Source organism: Acanthochromis polyacanthus, chromosome 10, assembly GCF_021347895.1.
Source record: "Acanthochromis polyacanthus isolate Apoly-LR-REF ecotype Palm Island chromosome 10, KAUST_Apoly_ChrSc, whole genome shotgun sequence".
Taxonomy (NCBI): domain Eukaryota; kingdom Metazoa; phylum Chordata; class Actinopteri; family Pomacentridae; genus Acanthochromis; species Acanthochromis polyacanthus.
The window spans coordinates 27,057,992-27,077,508 of NC_067122.1; the positions used below are offsets into that span (position 1 = coordinate 27,057,992).

Consider the following 19,517-nt stretch of genomic DNA (forward strand, 5'->3'; position numbering starts at 1 on the left):
GTGCCACATCGATAATGTGGGAATTATTTGTTCACAACTTGTTTCCACTGCCCCCAAGTGGCCAAATAAAAAGAGTTATTACAAGTTGAAGTAACATGTAAAAACCTAGCCTAGCTTAGCTAGACTTTGTTTTCCCGTTATAAGGGATATACGGGAATACGGTCTAGCCCTCCTCCATTGACACATTTTGACAGGTTGTCAAGCTCCGAGCAGATCAGACCGAACCAATCAGAGCACCAGAGGCGGGAGTTAACGATGCGTCATCTTCAGGGCCGAGTTGGCGACCGCAACAGAGCGAGGTTGCTCTCGTGCGCTTTCCTCTGTTTTGCACGGGCTGAATTTGTCCTTAAAACCTCAACAAGAAGCAGCTCTTAAAGCTTTTCTTTTTAAAAAGGATGTATTTTTAATTCCAGCAGGCTGTACGATAGAATGTGTAATGCTGCCCTCCACTGTTGAAAGGGAGAGCTTAGATTTTCCTCAGGACCCCTGTACAGCGAAGGAAGCTGTTAAAACTACAAAACATCATGGCGGAAAGGCAATTGTTAGGTCGCTTAGTGATTGCGTCACACACGTGTTACGCTGATTGGCTCTCTCCAATTCAAGCTGTGCTCGGTAGTCCCGCCTCTGGGCTAGATTTGGTTCAATGGAGCAGTTCCAGACTGACTTTATGTGTATTTGTAATACACAATATAAAGGCTGTCTGGTCCCCAGGCAAGTAAAAACCCACATACAAGTCACTAACGGAAAGTACTTAAAAGTTTAAAAAGCAAAATGCAACATAATTGGTTGAACAGAACTTCTTCACTTGCTAAACTAATTTAATATATACAAATGCATAGCATTTACTATATTGATCCAATGTTTGAAATGTAAATTTTATCTAACAAAAAGTACCTGTACTGTAAATGGTTGTATTTATATAGCGCTTTTATCCAAAGCACTTTACGTGATATGTCCCATTCACATACTGATGGCGGAAGCTGCCATGCAAGGTGCTAACCACGACCCACCAGGAACAATTAGGGGTTAGGTGTCTTGCTCGGGGACACCTCAACATGAGCACGACGGGCCGAGGATTGAACCGGCAACCTTCCAGTTACAAGACAGCCACTCCACCCACTGAGCCATGCCACCCCCTAACAGTGCCTGCCAGGTAATAGTAAAGGACAATAATTCCACCTAGATCATGTTAAGTGTCAAAAATTTTATTACTTAGTTACTTTATATATAACATTGTAGCGTGTATATACTGCATATATTTATCTACTTGACTTGCTTAAATATTAAAGTTAAAAGCCTATGATATCATGCAAGTAGATGATAAACCAAATTGCCATACCAATTTAAAAATTAGACCATTGAAAATGTTGTTGTATCATTATTGTCATACCATAAAACAGGGAGTGCTGGAGTTAATCTACTTGTTTTCAACATCACTTCCTTAAGGCCATGACAATTCCTGTAATCAGCTCTCTTGTCAGTTTAAAGTAAAATTCTTCCTCTATTATTTTAGTTTCACACTTGTGAAACATTGTGTCAGCACATAGGAAGGGGGTTTTATTTTTGGTTTCTTTGTCACTGTCGACTGCTTGCTTCCAAAGGCAGCCTCAGATTGTTGGGTTCTCCGTTCTTTGTTTAAATTCGTAAGGTCTTTACTTTACTACGTGAAGTGCTATGAGATGACATGTTTTGGATTAGTGCAATATGAATAAAACTGAACACTCTGCAGCAGACATGTTGCAAGCAAAATCCTGCACTAGCTGCTGTTAAAAATAGCCGAACGGATCCAGCCAGGCTCCAACAGCTACAGTAAACTGATATATGCTCCACTGTAATCTCTCTCACACACGCATGCACACACACCATTCATTACATATATAATGCTGCAATCCACAACAAACGAACATGACAAAGTCTCTCATAATGGCAATCAATTATTTTAATGCAAGACTCATCTAAAGCAAAATGCATCTAATGGGTAAAATGGTTTTCATACGTTTAGCAATCACAACCTCATTTTTTTCTTCACATTTTCAGCTTTATTTCCAAGGTCGATAATAAAAGTAATATTAGAATCATTTTTTCTTTCACATCAAGATAAGCAAGAAAAACAAACAGACATTGTGGCCATCAAATGTTAACAGTAATCAAACATAAATCACCGTCGTCCTTAAAAATGCATTCCATTTATTGTCGTATGATTCCACTTGAAGACAGACATTTGCAAAAACAACCTGTGTGCAAATTAAAGGGATACATTTCAAGCATCAGCATCTTAAGAGCACCCCATGGCTCATTAGCAGCCAGGGTGTTGGTGGCCTTTGGGTATGGGGTCCAGAAATAAGGCGGGTAGTCCTTGGGCATTGTAGAGAGCACAGCTGAAGGGAGGGTTAGGGAGAGCTGGAGATGGTTGAAGGGGGCAGGCAGGAGTGTTATCTTACAGAGGTAATGATCATAAAGTGCCAAAGAGCATCGCGCCAGATGAGCCTGAGATCCAAGTATACTGTGTGCGTGCGTGTTGTGTATCTACTTTGGTGTGTGTGTGTGTGTGTGTGTGTGTGTGTGTGTGTGTGTGTGTGTGTGTGTGTGTGTGTGTGTGTGTGTGTGTCTGTTATGTGTCGGTACACAGTTTCAGTGTAGAGCCTGAGATTCAGGTTATGTTTAGAAGCTCAGTTACAAGCTGCAACAGCGTAACCCTGAACAGTTTAGTCAATCAGTCAGTGCTGAGGGCTTCACATCACCGTACAGTGAGTGGCTCTGGAAAGAGGCTTCCATACGGGATCAAGGCTTTCATTTACAGACGAGTACAGGACTTGTAGAGGAAATGGGAGGGAAGTTGCAAGGTTTAAGGCAGACAGGGGGAAAGGGGATGATGGGGTTCGAGGCACAGAAATGGGGGCAAGAGGGTAATGGGGGTGAACGGTTGGGGAATAGCGTTATGTCAGCATGTCCCAGAGACAGCAGCAACACAGAGCTGTCCAGCAGGCTGTCAGGCATGTGTCTGCTGTGTCGTCCCTTCTCCTGTCTTCCACCACATACACTGCAGAAACAGAAAGACAAGAGTTTGGGAGGGTTAACAAGATGAGAGAAAAAAGGGCAAAAGAATGGAAGATAATTTCATGAAAGCAATTAGTCATTTCTTTTCCTTAAATTGCACAAAACCAGACATAATTCCCAGAATTATATTGTCAACTCTCCAGCAGTGAGTTCAAGTGTAACCGCGGCTGATATGATTTTCCTCTAATTGCGTTCATCATGGGAGGCACATCTCCATGGTAATACCATGGCAGCCCAGAGCCATGATCAGACAGCATTACAGCTGAGTAGCATTAGCACTGCTTAGGGGTAGAGCAAATGAGATCTTTTTGGACTACATACCTCCATGCCTAAACAAGACATCTCCCTTTACTTCACATGTATAGCAGCGGCTCTATGTCACCTTTAGTCAAAGCATCTAAATTAAACATGAGAGGTCTCTGCTGGGCTTACATGACGTTTAACAGCTGCTCCCACCAAAGGAACAAAACACAAGTCAAACAACAGGCCTGAATGAATGCATCTCCCCTTCCTTGTGATTAATCATTTATGTGGAGGCAAACACTCATCCAGCTCTTAACAGACTATGTGACATGTTGCCAAGGTGACCTGCTCTTGGTCAGTAGACAAAGTGAAGGTAGCTCTCCATTACCATACCCAACCATCAAAGTGAATACTGATAGCAAAAACAACAAAGAGCTGATTAATGATTGGCCAATATTTAAAAAATAAACAGCGCTATCAAAATGACTCAGCAAGAATCTCACAGCAGAACATTTTCCTTTGATCAAAGCAGAAGAATCTTATCTCAAGTCGGCTACAAGAGGAGCAACACCTCAGTGCCTGCTTTGAAACATCAAGGTGTTAACTATGTTCCTCACAAAAGGCTGTTCTTTTTGCATATTCATTTTGAATATTCTACAACGTGTTTTTTTTTTGTTTCACAGCTTGTGCTACAGTTTATTGGATGCTCAGTTGGGAGTTGCTGCTGCATTTACACACCTTTCATCTTAAGCCTGGTTTGACTTCTCACTTTTGAAATCCTTAATTGCTTATTCTGGATACCAAAAGGTGCAACATTTTACATTCCCAGACTGAGCTGCAACGATTGCCGGTGAACTGATTAGACTCAATAACAACTACTTTAATAGAGCATTAATTAAGTTGTTTTTCAAGCAAAATGCAAAATATCTTTGTTCCAGCTGTGAGGATTGTAAGGATTTTCAGGAACCTAAGCAGCTAAACGGAAGTAAGTCTCATTAGTTTTATTATTTACCTGAGCTTCTCCTACTGTGATTTATCAAATTACATCAGAGAAAATGGCCTGATTTAAAAAAAAAAAAAACGGCTTAACAAACTGCTAGTATCTGCAAAGCTGTGGGCATTGATAGACTAATTTACAACAGTAAAAGAAGGTAAAGAAGTGCATATACGGTGAGCTGTTCCAGGAAACTTTCCGAGTCTCTTTATGACAAGAGAAAACTTTTTAATTAACCTGCACTTCTTAATTCTTTCACCTCTATTTAGATGTTGCAAATTGTGATTCAAACTGGAGAAAACAGGATAATGACAGGACACGGCTCAAACCGACTGTGGTATGAGACAACAAATGCTATTTTCAGTAATCATTACGTACTGAAATGTGTCCACCAGAACATTTGAAAACATAAATAACAAGTCAGCTTTACTGGTCTCCAAGCAGTAAACATGCAAACAGATGAGCTCACTAGAGGTTGTGCTGACTCAGCTTGGTCACATGACCCTCACCTTACCGTTTAAAGCAGTCTGTTAAGAATGTCCCAAGCTGCCCTTCAACCCTTTTCCCAGTAAACAAGTCATTCAGCAAAGCCATTGTGCTTCTGCATCATTTTTCACACATACCAGGGCTCCAGACTACGGCCAAGATAGCTGCATTTGCGACTTTTTTTTTTTTTTTTTTTTTTTTGAGAGTGTCCAAGTTAAAATTTCAACTGACCGCATTGTGCTAGTACACAGTGATCACTTAGCTGTCTGGCTGTGCGCTCCTCTAACCGGCACAGGCAGCTACTTTGTAAACCACAGTGTTCCAGAGCGCACGCAGATGAGCTGTTTCTTCCGCTCATAGAACAGAAGTAGAATAGAGATACTGTATTAATCCCCAAGAGGAAATTTGGTTACTGCAGCAGAAAGAGTACAGTTCCTACCACCCCAAACACAAATAAATAAGCAAAATTGTGTAGTAAATATAAATAAACAACAATAAAAGACAAAATGGAAAATGTCCAATGTAAAGAATGTACAAATGCTAAAGTGCTTTATGAACAGACTGTTTGTAGAAAAATCATTTGGTTTCATCTGGGACAAATCTGACATTAGAATGCCCTAGTTTAACTCTTTTCAAAGTAACTTTTGGTTACACACCTGTCTGAGCACACCACAGCTACCAAGCAGTGGCTACCGCAGTCTGCAATATGGGGTGTCTAGGGAACTTTTGTAAATTGTAGTGTCTACCAATAAGAAAATGTTTAGCAAGTGATGTGTTTTGCCTGTGACAAGTTGGGAGGTGTGAGGAAATGTGAAAGGTGATCGCACCGGTGCTACCAGTGAAAGGTTAGTCTGGAGGCCTGCATATCTGCTGAGTGTGACCACCCACCTGTGTTTTTAGGAGCCTCCCCATACATAGGTCCAGGAGGGGGTCCGCCCTGCCAGCCAAACTGTGGTTGTCCAGGATATCCCTGATACGGAGGCTGTCCGGGGCCAGGATAAGGACCTCCAGGGCCCATTGGTCCCGCAGGGTAGTTGGGGTAAGCTGGATTAGGCTGCTCCATGTTCACAGGGTATCCCTGTGCAGGATAACCCTGAGGAGGGTAGCCCTGTTGGGCTGGGTAGCCTGGAGCATTTGGGCCATTGCCTGGGTATGGAGGAGGCTGTTCGAAATTCATCTTGTTTAAAAATTACTGTAAAAAACAACAAGAAAAGACAGGAGTGATAATGTGAGTAGTGGCACTTTTCTTGTTTGCAAAGTGGACAGACTGAAGACATGGATTTACACATATGCACCATGTTTATCTATGCTAGTATTAATGTTAAACAGGAAACAAATACAAAATACTGTAAGTAAATACCAACTGTAAAATATTAAATATGACATGTCAGCAGTGAGGACATCTTGTTTCTATCGTCTATCTTCTTAATATATAGGAATACACTTTTTTTCTAACACAGCATCTCTTTAACAGAATGGATGTCATGAAAAAAATGTGTGAACTATGATCTAAATGATAACAGGCACTTTGATTGTGAGGTCATAAAACAGAAATAATGAGTCACATGTGTGACACATAGTTAATGAGTCTGTTTACGCCAGCTTGTGAAATGTCCCACTGTTCCTGGACATTTTAGGGGACAAGATTTTGTAATTCACAAGTTCCATTCATGCAGGGGAAGTCCATCTTGAGCAACGTGAAAAATTATCTGTTGTGTCATGCTGTCTGAAAGTTTCTTAGTTACATTAAAGCACTTGTACATGTCCTAAAGTAATCCCAGATAGCAAACTATGGGTGAATCAATGTTGAATCTATGTTGAGACCTAACGTCGAAATTATACAGAAAGCGCAAGGTTGATAAAATGTTGAGTCAATGTTTGCTTTTCAACCATAAATCACACTTTACCCAGATAGCAAAAGATGTTAAATCAACGTTGAATTAGGGTTAAGAAGGTTGAATTTTGGTTACGGTTGAAGATTGATGGTTGGATCAACGTTGATTCAACAACATTTTGTCAACATTGAAGTTTGTGTTTAAAAGATACCATTGAATCTACATTGTATTTTGGTTTAATTAAAATGTTTGACAGGTCAATGTTTAATTAATGTTGAATCTATGTTTGCAAACATGCAATCTATGTAAGCAAAGGTTGACTCAACATTTTATCAACCTTGCGCTTTCTGTATAATTTCGACGTCAGGTCTCAACATAGATTCAACATTGATTCACCCATAGTTTGCTATCTGGGATGTGCCAGCAGTTAGTATGTCCATATCCTATTCTCTTGCTTCTCTTGTCATGTGTGGCATTGTGTCATTTGAATGAAGCTGCATTTTAAAGGGGGCATTTTATAATCGGTAGCTGCTAGAGGGACGGACCCGTACTTTCCATTTGCCAATCAGATACGCGAGATCTGGTCACGTGACTCCCGGTAGACACTGGAGGTACGGACCCGTAGAATCGGTACTACAGGTACGGACCCTAAACCTGACCCTAACACGAACCCTAACCTTTGCTTACCTTTCAACAGTTTGCAGTGGTTAGCAGCTTCTTGACTCACGAGACTCGCGTACAGGTCCGTATCTGTCTGGCAAATGGAAAGTGCCGTATCCGTAGACCACAGGCTACGGGTACGGGTCCGTATCTGTAGACACTACCTTTATAATCACTGGTCAAAGGAGTGTCTGTGTACAAGTCACACTATTTGATTATTGCCCTCTAAAGCCACACCTGACTAGTCTGTAGATTAACTCAGTGGATGAGAAATCACCAGTTAAAGAGTTCAAGAACTCTTTGTGCACAATTGGGTAAATTTAACCCTTTTCTAAGTATAGACATGAAATTTTTAACCTCTTCTATAAGTCAGTACTATTTGCACGCTGCCAAACGACTTAAAATAAAATAGTCTTATATATGTGTATTTAGATCCAGGCTTGAGGAATACTACCTAATATAACTACATAGATTGTGAGTTTCATACTACACAAACATAAATAGACATTTTGAGGTTATCAAATTATGTTCTGGCTCTTTCTCAAAGAGCAATCTCCAAATTTTAGCAAATCTCTCTTAACTTGCTTCATTGCTCTTTCCAACTCAGAAAATATTCCCCCTTTCATCTCCTCACACCTCTCTTTATGCCCTGCCTTCCTATTAGTTTCCCCTTAAGATGGCTGGGTAGCCCCTAGAGTCAGGTAGGTAATGAATTCCCCTGAGTCCTGATAAAACATCATGTTTTCAAACAGTTATAAAAAAAGATCTAACTACTACCCAGGAGAGAAAAGCATACATCACATAGTATATTCTCTTCATCCCTAAACCTGTCTCCTGGCGTTTTATGCTTCTGCTCACATGGCAAACAACCACGATCTCCACAGCCACACAGGAAAGACAAGCACAGAACCATATCTGAATGTTTGCAGAGGGTGTCTTACGATTCAATGGTCAATCACAGCCCACATGAAGTCCATCAGAGATAAGCGCTATTATCTTACTGTTCACACACAGACTTTACAAATAGAGAAGCCAGCTCCACTGTGTGAAGGTTGAGGCTAATGAAATGAACCATAGGGAAGAGAGGAAAAAGATTGCTGTGGCCGTACAGAACTGTACCTGTTGTATTTTCATACTTAAAAGGTTTTTTTTTTCACTCAGAAACACACAAATGTTGTCAATGTTGTGTGAAACCAACAAAAAAAAAAAAATCAGGAAACCATTACTTTTAAGTTGCTGTCAAAACAGATAGTTTTAATTTGTAGCTCAGTTTGAAAGTGTCACTCACTTCTTTCTGTGGTTTAACAGGGGAACAACCAAATGACAGGTATACAAACCGACACACAGTCACATAGAAAACAAAACACATAGTCATTAGTGTAGTATCTCCAAGTTATTTTTTCCACTCTAGACCTCGTGAGAAGGAAGTACATTTCTCCAACACACTAATGGCCTCTGATAAAGTAGATCTGGGCCCATCACAAACCCCCATGCTAGCCTTCATCATTGGATTTGCTCATGCAGAACAACCACAACAACGGAAAGTGGGCCAGATGGAGAACAGCAACTGTGCTTGGCCTCGCAGGATTCCTCTGTCACGTTTTTTATTTACACTGAAAACATCGAAACAGCTGTACGGTTGCCGTCTGCTCATCTTCTCCATCCACATCCAACCTTTTGTCTAAAATAAAACAATGCAGTCACTGTAACTGCGAGCTTGAATTTTGTCGTGAGTTATAGCTCAACACGCAGAAGCTAATTGCCAATTCCTGTATCTGTACTTGTTATCTGTTTTGGGGAAAATTATATTGAATTTATTGGACTCAAAGTATCTGTAATTGCCTAATAACATTTGTAACAGGTTAAATAGTGGCTCTTGGGTGTTGTAATACCTGAGGATAAGATACTAAGAACATTCCTTCTAATTTCTAAATACTAGGAGAGTGTTAAGATTACACAAGCCAAAGGGGAATTTTAAGTAGTACAACTGGTAACGTACAAATAAGCTTCCCTGTGTGCCGTTTTTCATACGACATTTTCACCTGGCCATTTCACCACCTGAATGTGCTCTTAAACCTGCTGACAGGTTGCCTCTGTAGCTATGGTTACCATGCTCCAGGAGGAACTGAACGATCCCTGGTGATTTGCTTGTGTCACGCCTGTTTGCCAGCATGCACAATACCACAACCCTCGAACTGGCTAATGAAATGCGTTCGGTTTTAATGTTTTCATTGCACCTGTCCTCCCTCTGCAATGACTTGCCAAAATGCCTGCTGAGAAAAGGTCTATTATTAGAGCTCTCTTTCTCCCTGTTAATAGTTAGGCTTCTTCTTTTGTGAAAACAGCGTTAGATTACGGGCTGAAGGCTGAGAAAGGGCTTCTTTCAAAGGGACTTTACAAATAATGAGTAATCTGACACCAATAAGGACATCCACCATCAACACTCTCTGTGTAGGTCACCATACTTTTATTGTCCCCACATAAATCTGCTCTAGACTGTGCTATCAGATTAAGTTCTGATGATAAACGATTTACAGTTACAGTTGACACGTATTAAAGCTTGCTCAGTGTGTCTTTGCTACGTGACTATATGGCAGTATTTATGCGTGTGCTTTGTTTTTCCCCTGTTGAATCGCAGAAAGAAGTGGTTGAGCTCAGCCAATGTTTCCACAACAGTATCGTGGTGCTAATATCATACACTGACACACACATGTACAGGCCACCTGAGACCTTTTAAATCCCCCTGAACTAAAAAGCATAGCAGATACTGTCAAAGAAATAAAACGACATAGTTCACAAACTAATGTGTTATCCTGATGGCAATATTTAACTATCTGTTATGAGAAAAAAACAACTGGGTCAAAGTTATATACCTCTATAAAGACATTAATTTTGTTGACTAAGGAAGTAAAAATCTAAATTACACTTTATACTGCTTCCCCGCAGTTGCAGTTAAGGTATAAATGCCAAAGTTCTGGTCATAAAACACATGTACAAGGAGCTGACAGGAAATTGGGAGAACAAATGTGAACAAAAAATCTGGTGTCATTTCTACAGAAATTTACACTATCAGTGTACCAGTTTTGTCATCTACCAAGTAATATGTCTAGAAGTACTTCTTGTTAACACAATAGTCATTGTTAACCTTCAAATGCTAACATCCGTGTAATAAAATACTTGTACAATGATCTGAGAACATACTGGAAAAACAAATACAAACTATTTTATTCAGACAGGCAATAGGCTATATCTGTTTTGTCTGATTTAAAGCATTATGTCTAGCAGATGTAGAAGAGAGCATACTAGGAGAACAAATATGAACAAAGTAATTCCAGTTCTATTCAGATAGAGATTTACACTGAAAGTGCAGCAGTTTTGTCCACTTTAAAGTAACATGTCCTGCATAAGTATCACAATAAACACTCAGTTTAACCCCTGAAATTATGGTCTTCGGGGCAGAAATGAAAACAGGTTTCTACTGACTTGGTTTAAGCTGAAAGAGGTTCATTATATTGAAAGTATGTGCACACAGGCTGAGTTACCCGTGTGACAAAGCAGCTCTGTAGCCTGGCAGCAAGAGTTAACTGCTCCATGTCTAGAGACATCACGAGATAAGACTGTGAGAATATGATGACACCCCATTGGATTCAATTAGAAAGAATCAGAACCACAAGTTATCTCACACAAACATTCACTAAGGACATACAAAAGCTAAGTGAAGAGAGCTGATACCCAAATATGTATAACTCACAGTACAGAAATCTTACAAACTGAAGGGACGTTTAGCCTAACAACGTAAATTAAGCTAGCGCTAGTTTGTTGTTCGCTAAATATTAGATTTTGTTAGTGTTACGAGCCTGCTAATATTAGTGTTGGTATTAATAAATATAACAATAATCAGGTTAAGATACTAAAATGGTAGAATTATTTAACAAATAACAAAAGCTAAACCTAAGAGGCACCTGCAGGCCACAACCCCGTCCACCAATGTTCAGTTTCCCCGAACTTCACAGTGACGATGCTCATTATCACACAGAAGTTACGGATATGTTTGGACCACTTACCTTAAAAATCAACAGTATCCCGGCGTTTAGTAAAAAGCGGCAGCGTCTGCAGGGCAGGAAACTCCGTCAGTGTTCAGCGTTTGTGACTATTATCTACCGCAATGTGGGACCCTCTACAGAAACCCAGTGCGTGTCGCGTCGGTTGCTTGGACGTGACGTCGGTTGAAGGGTACGATTTGGGGAGTGCCAGCGGGCAGCGAGCCACCTCATTGGCTGATGAACAGAGCGTTGCTCGCAGCGACCAATCAGATGCCACAGCGATGACCAGAGGGACGTCAGGGAAAAAACAATGACTCCTGATCATTTGACTAGCTGAAAGATTAAACTACATCACCAGGTCAATGACGACATGAAACAAGGGCAGAGAGTGACTAACAAATGTTAATCATTAATTAGTGACCCAGCACCTTACCTTCATCTTTGACTGCAGAGCTTATGGAAATTTTGACACACCTTATCCAATGTAAAAAAAAAAAACAAAAAAAAAAACATTTGTACATATAATGCATTATAATAGGCATGTAAACTAATATTTTAGAGCTTTTTCAGTTACTGCATCACTGTGCTTTTATTCCTCACATAACGGTAGACCTGTCTGGATAAAGTGCATTGCTCTTTTCTTTCCAGCAGATGTCAGACTAGTCTCAGCCAAGTCTGAATTTCTCCCACTGCAATAACCAAGCAATGGGTTTCTGTGTTTTATGTAAGTTTATATATTCACCATCCATCCATCCATCCATCCATCCATCCATCCATCCATTCTCTATACACCGCTTTAACCTCACTAAGGTCGCGGAGGGTGCTGGAGCCTATCTCAGCTGACTTGGGCGAAGGCAGGGGACACCCTGGACAGGTCGCCAGTCTGTCACAGGGCTACACATACAGACAGACAATCACACTCACATTCACACCTACGGGCAATTTAGAGTATATATTGACCAGCATGTCTTTTCAATTAGCTATACATACCTTAGTGCAAGGACTTCCTATTGACAGTTACCATGTATATGATTGTGGCCATCTGATGCTTTTTGTTGTGGTTGTTTTTCTGTTTGAGTTTGGAAAAAAGACTGGGGTAGGAGTTAAAAAGACTTATTCTTCATCCTACTCCTGTTCTTGTACATGGGATGTGCGTATTCTGTGCTTTATAAATTGTATCCATTTGTTGATTTTTTTAACGCATTACCATGGATAAGAATAAATTAAATGAAATGAAATGTAAGGATACTATTTCTGACTTTTTCATTGTCATTTTTTCAACCAAAACACACCTTGCAGGACAATAAATTAAAGATTTATTTAAATAAAAATGTGTCAAAAACATTAAGGAACTTAATGCCTGCGAATAAAGAATTTGACAATTAATGTGGGGGAAGCAGTCACAATACTATGTCTGTGTTACTGTAACATGTTCTGTTTATAGAAGAGCCTTCTTAGATCCTGTTATGACACCAAAGAGTAATGGCTCATGAGCCAAACTGCATGTGCTGAATTTTAATTCAGCGTTAGTGTCTACAAGCTTTTTAGGTGGGCAGCGACTAGACAAGTAACAGGCGCATATACGTATACATTTTATTATGAGATCATGTACATGCATAGAATCCTGAAGCCAATAGTTGTAGAAGTACTTGATAGTAAAGAAATACGCCTTTACAAGCAAAAGCCCTGTATTCACAATTATATTGAAATATGATCAGCAAAATGTACTACAAGTATCAAAGATACAAGTACTTATTATGCGTGTAAGTGTTACATTAAACCTTACTAGATAATAATTGCTAATGGTCCATCACAAAAGGCAGTTTTTACTGTTGAGGTGGACCTAATACACCTATATTGTAATACTGTTATATAGCAAAATGTAATATATTATAAGCTGATTGCATAGTTTTGTGTATGCTGTTACTGTGTTGTGACCAAAGCTGTGAAAGGTAAACCCACCAACGTATATTTGCCACATGCACATTCACATGTCATGGTAGGGCGTTGGTATACATGCTCGTGAAACATCATACTAGACTTTCCATTGGATATGACATTACTTAAGGACAGCATGAATATAGTAGTAAACCAGCAGCAGCCTGCCAGCAATGACAGCTGCCATTGTCAGTGGAACTTAAGGGAAGTGGTCCCTGTTCTGTAATACCAGACCGTGTAGCAACATGTGATAAGTCTTGCACAATAAGTATATACAATCGGTACATCAACAGAGTTGTAGTGCAGTGGTGACCCTGAGAATCCTCAGAGGACCTTTGATACATACACGCTAAGCTATGTTTACAGCGAGTCCAAAGTTATGCACACAAAATATGTTGATGCAAAGTACTGGTGCTACATTAAGCAACAACTTGGCAGCAGCTTTGAAAGAGCTGTCCTATGAGGTATATGTATCAGAGACTGCACAGTAAACAGCAGAGGAATTATATGCTTTAGTGAGCCAAAAAATGGGAACACAATGTAGTCTGCACTGTAATGCTGAAAATAATGTACAGCACACAGAACAATTCAGAGAAGTTCAAAATTCAGCTTGGAATTCCTGCAAACAAACCAGAACAAATTCAATAACAAAATGTTTTTGATGAACCTTTTGTAATCCAAAAAAATACCAGTGTCCCAGAAGTGAACCAGTGATCTAGGCACTATTTACACATACTCAACTGAAGTCACTTTACAACAATTACCTGAACTTCTGCTGTGCAAACATTAAAGTAAATGTATTGTGAAGTGGATTTCGTGTGTTCATGTCAGTGTCAAGCATGTGGTCCACCTCAGAGCCGTCGCCTCTCTGTCATGATAGATGTCACCGAGCAGACTGTGTGTTTGAGTGTCTGTTTACATCGTTACCCCGACAAGTCAGTCCGAGCCTCTACCGTCGGATTCAACTGGAGCAGCTGACAAAAATAGACCCTCATCGACTAACCCAACCCTCCAACGGGAAACTGGAAGAGGACCAGGCAGAGAGGGAGGGGCGAAGAGATGAAAAGGGGGAATATTTGGTCTTTGGAAAAGGGCACTAGGGCAAGCTTACCAGGGTTCATTGAACCTCAAGGGGAACAGGTGACTGTCTGCAGTGTTGTCTACAAGCCGGATATTTTCCAAAACAACATTTCATAGCCATTGACTGATGAGCTACGTGAAGAGATAGCATATAGCAAAACTGTCTCATTTACATAACCATGGTTGCCATTTGGATTCAATACAATGTATGTAATGCAGCTAAAGATCACCATGTCCTTAGTCTATTCTCACTACTCACATATGTGTTATTATATTTTGTCATACTCTTATAATACAAAATACAATGCAACAAAAATACACCTGTTTGCAGACACTTTTGGCCCTAGCTCAGTGATTTATACCTTGTACAAAAACTCGCAGACAAACTTATGTGTCACTGTCACATGCCTTGGGATAAATTCACTAGTTATGACCCTCCCAGTCTAGCTAACGCGTTGGCACTTTTACAAAATTGTTTTGACACAATATCATATATAAGTGCATAATTATAAACACACACAAAAATAAAATCAGTGCAGAAGAGACAGGTATTGAGTAATTCTGGTCAGTTTTTTTAAGTGTGTGTTAATTCAGCCAAATTTCTGTGATAAATCATACTTTGATGTACTTTTTCCTGTACACCAAAACATTGTTTATACATGCACATCTCAGATTAGTGCAAGGAATGTGCACACAAGGCTCAATGTATCAGTTAATGTGCATTAAATATGAAATAACCAACTTCTTACTGAGTGTCAGCAAGTAATAGCGGTTTAGTATATGTACACATGGACTTCGAGGTTTCTGGAGCGCTTTCTAGTATCACTTTCAACCTCATATTTACTCTGCCAGAAAGGAAATCCCTAAAAACTACATGATGGGAGCATGCCACCTGGCACCTGGCTTCCCTCTCACATGCATTCGCTCTCACGTGTTTTATGAAAACAGAGACGTGCACACAAACTGAGGTTTACTCAGTATTTCAGCGACTTTAGGCAAAGAGTTGTCTTATCATCCTGCTGTCTGGACCCAGTATTTGCTAAAGGGCACAACAACACTATGGCACAAAAAAATTTACTTTGCATGCGCTCAAAAAAAAAAAAAACTGCAATGGGCAGAGTGCTGAGTCGAACATTCATATTATGAAGGGAGTCAATAAATGGGAGCTTCCTGGACAGAAGTCCCTTGTTAGTCGTAATGCAATTTGAAGAGGTTGCCAGTCCCGTCTGGAAGACCATAGGGCCAGAAAAGCTGAGCACACTGACCCAAATTACTACGTTACACAAAATGCTTAAGGCCTCCTTGTTGGAAAGGCGTTTTTATTTTTTTTAAAAATCTAAATTTAAGGACTTATCAGAGCCGGAAACTGTAAAAACAGAAGGAAATAATGGATTTTCAATTTTCTAAAGGTTCTCTATACAATCATGTCAGGACACAGGAAATACCTTCAAAATTAAGCTTGAAATTATGATATTTAACAAAATCCCTTTATTCTGCAAAACTTATTTAAAATTTTGCATTAAAAATCTAAAACATGTTATACTCCTGATTCAACCAACAGGTCATGGCTGACTTAACTGTGACCAAAAACCACATGACAAACATTCTGAGCAAGGGCGTAACTTTGGGTCTTCCATTGGGGGGGGTTAAACTCTGTGCCTGTTTACTGGTATTTACTGAATCATTTACTTTTGTAAAAGGAGTCGTGGTAATTTGGCATGCCTGTATTAGAAATACATGGGTGATTTACTTGAAGTTGTTGCAGCTGTGTACTTATGTATTTATGCAACAATGACCAATGAATTCCTGTTGTGTTTAAGTACTAGCTAGCAAGACCGTAGCAGCTTCCACTTAATTGATTTTGGGTTTATGTCAACTATCTATGAAAAGAAAAATCAAGACCTTTAAAGATTAATCAATTGCATCACTGTATTGACACAACTAAAGTACAAACAGAAAATGTCTTATGCACAATTCATGGCAACACTCAATACATCACACAATACAGGGTGGCACACTGGAGTGCAGCTTGCACCTCTATTCTGGTGTGGAGCATGTATAGAGAAAGCTAACACAGTACAAGGGCTAAGGTATGTTACCTGGTCATTTGTGCCTCCTCTGCTGCCTTTCCCTGTGCTCTCTCTCCCTCTCTTTGGTCACCTGATGATCCTCCATCACCTGGACTTCCTCTGTCACCTCCTCCTCCTCCTCTCTCTTGCTCGACTGTTGCACCTCCTCTGTCACCTCCTCTCTCTCTCTCTCTCCTCATCTGCGACTGTGCTTCTCCCTCTCTGGTCACCTGCCTCTCTTTCATGGCCTGTTCGGCAATCATATTCTTGAACCTGGTATAAAAAAATGCTTTGTTAATGTTAAAAATGGTATCAGCCTGGTTAAAAATGAACAGTAAGGTCAAAGAACAATTTGAGGAAATAAATACATTCAGGTATTTTCCAAATTTTGTCAAGATTCACGAGATGAAGTACTTCTCTTCCCCTCCTCTGTCACTGTCACCGGCTGCACGCTCCGCAGCCACCCTGCTGCAGCAGAGCGTCTGTTGTCACCATGGTTACCGCTTCAGGCCGACGCAGACATTCCTGTTCCTTCAGGATTTAGAAACGCCTGGAAAAATGTAGCTTCTGTGTATGCTATTGCGTTGTTTGATCTGTAAAATATCTTCACTTCTGAAAAGATATTTGATGTGGAAAACGGCGACGTTACGACCTGTCCGGTTCCCCTGAGAAATGTAGTTTAACTACGCCGCCATCCATCACTGTGTATTGGAGCAAAGTCAGCAAACAGCCCTTTAAGTTACAATTCAGTGAAAACTGACACTGGTCCTACACAGTGCATCCCCGACACTCTCTGGCTGTACCTCAGAGGACAAGCTCAAAACAACTCCAGTCACAAATAATCAGCTAACTTAACAAGACAGGTAGGCTATTTTACCTCTTTTTGGTCAAGATATTTCCTTTTTTTAAGTTGTTGGTGTTGACCAACAATGAAGAATTGTTGTTTGTCCTTTTCGCGCTCTTTTCATTTCTTCACGGCTCTGCTGTCTCCATCCATGCCAAATATACAGGGTCAGGGAAAAGTGAGAGGAGGCGCTGCGGGTTGGGTGATACCAAGTATTCGGTGGGGGTGTGGGGGGTTACATTAAGATGATTAAACTTGCTACTGTTTTGTTGGCAAATGATAATAATAAAAATCAACAAGATAATTAATGCTTTTAATACATTGGAAAAATGTGATTATATTGTGGGGGTTACATTAGCTGAACGTGATTTTTGCGGGGGTCATGACCCCCGTATCCCCGGTGCAAATTACGCCCTGAGGCTTTCATTCTGAGGCTATTCAGCTGAACTGCAGGCTGTGTTTGCACAGAGCAGAAAGACAGGTATGGAAAAAAGAGAGAGAGGGAGACATACTTGGCCTTTGAAATAAGTGCAGTTTGACTTAAAAACAACACACAGTGAAGCAAATTGTCAACAGGCTGTTGAAGGATGCATTTAGCAGGATGAAATACCTTTCTAAAGTTGATGTGCAGAGTAGTGTGGAAGTGGCTAGTTTGGAGAGGTTGTCAAAATGTAAATAGTGAAATATCTACTTATACCATGAAGAGCAATCACTTATTCTGGAAATAACAGAGTCCCAAAAAAATTGACATAATTTCTTCACCTAATAACTTGTTAACCACGCCTGACATACGTCAGTGGGGTTACTGCATTCGCTTTGGTATATGACTGGCTGGCTAGGTAAGTACACTGACAGTCATTAAAAACTTTGAGACCATATTTTTCAACATAATTTTTATTTTGAAGCCCGAAACTGGATTTTCTTCATATGAATCATTTGTTTAGCATATTGACATACAGAAACAAAAATCTAAAGTTTCAAGAATGATTTCAAAATAAAGAATTTCACAAAAGAAAACGGCACCTGCCAAACACAAAGTCACAACAGTCAATACCGAGTATGGCCTCCATTTGCTTCGATGCAGGCAGCAATCCGTCGGCGCATGCTTTGGACCAGGCTTCTGATTGTGGGTTGGGAACAGCCCATACGCCTGGCTACACCACTGTCGCTCAAACCGGCCTCCACCATACCCAGTGCCCGGAGACGTTGTTCATATGATAAACGCGGCATGATGCTGTTCACTGGACTAACAATGGTGGCCTTTTTTGGGCCTTTATATAGGCCTTCAAAACCCATTCTCAAATTGCGCAGATACTCACTGAGTATTGCTTGGTGTGTATTTGGTTCACTTTTGCAAAGTGACCAACCCATGTGCAATGAATCATGACAAAATGACAACCCATCATTATCTCAGCTACCAGGGCACTAGATCATCAGTAAATCCACAATGAATAATTACAACCCCCCTACAAGTAGAATTCTGCCTACATTTCTACCTCAAAGTTTCTACTGAATGTCAGTATATGTATGTGGGTATGTCCGGTCAGATATCTCTGCAAGTGCTGAAGTCAGGATAATCAAACTTGGCACTGAACATCAGTCTAAGGTCCCCTGCTCAGTTGTGGAGTTAGAGGTCAGCAGATCAAGTAGGAAGGGGTATACGTAGGATGATCAAAATTGATACAGAGTATCATGGGCGTGGTTCTGCCCTCTACTGGGGGCTCGTCTACTTTAAAATTTGTTTGCTCTTTCTGCCTCAGAAATGTGCAATCATTTAGATTTTTCTTCTTTCAGGAATAGACATGCTGTTTAGAAAAAGTGTATTCAAGTATGCCCAAACTCAGTCAAATGTTAATGCACAGTGTGAATTTATTAGAAAATTTCATAAGCAAGCACCAACAGGAAAGCAGATTTGGACGTGGCATAAGAGGTTTCAAGAGGAAGGCTGTTTAGGTGCACACATTGAACATTTTTTTTAATAACTTTGGAACATTATAAAATTATCATCCCACAGAATTTTTCGTTTGAAATTTGTAGAATAAAACATTTTATGTCTGAAATAAGGCTGCACAGTGGAGTAGTGGTTAGCACTTTTGCCTTGCAGCAAGAAGAACTCTGGTTCGAATCCTGGCCTGAGCCCGGGATCTTTCTGCATGGAGTTTGCATGTTCTCCCTGTGCATACATGGGTTTTCTCCGGGCACTTCAGCTTCCTCTCACAGTCCAAAAATATGCTGAGGTTAATTGGTGACTCTAAATTGTCCGTAGGT

The 19,517-nt window shown here is 40.3% G+C and overlaps 1 protein-coding gene across 1 annotated transcript; it reads right to left on the reverse strand.

Annotated features, from left to right (window-relative positions):
* Positions 1-2,891: 2,891 nt before the first annotated feature.
* zgc:165573 (cysteine-rich and transmembrane domain-containing protein 1) lies at positions 2,892-11,503 on the reverse strand. Its single transcript, XM_022219207.2, has 3 exons — positions 11,340-11,503; positions 5,669-5,972; positions 2,892-3,040 (listed from the first exon to the last, which is right to left on the reverse strand). Exons 2-3 carry the CDS (start codon positions 5,955-5,957, stop codon positions 2,937-2,939), a joined length of 393 nt encoding a protein of 130 aa, XP_022074899.1. The 5' UTR covers positions 5,958-5,972; positions 11,340-11,503; the 3' UTR covers positions 2,892-2,936.
* Between the last annotated feature and the right edge of the window lie 8,014 nt (positions 11,504-19,517).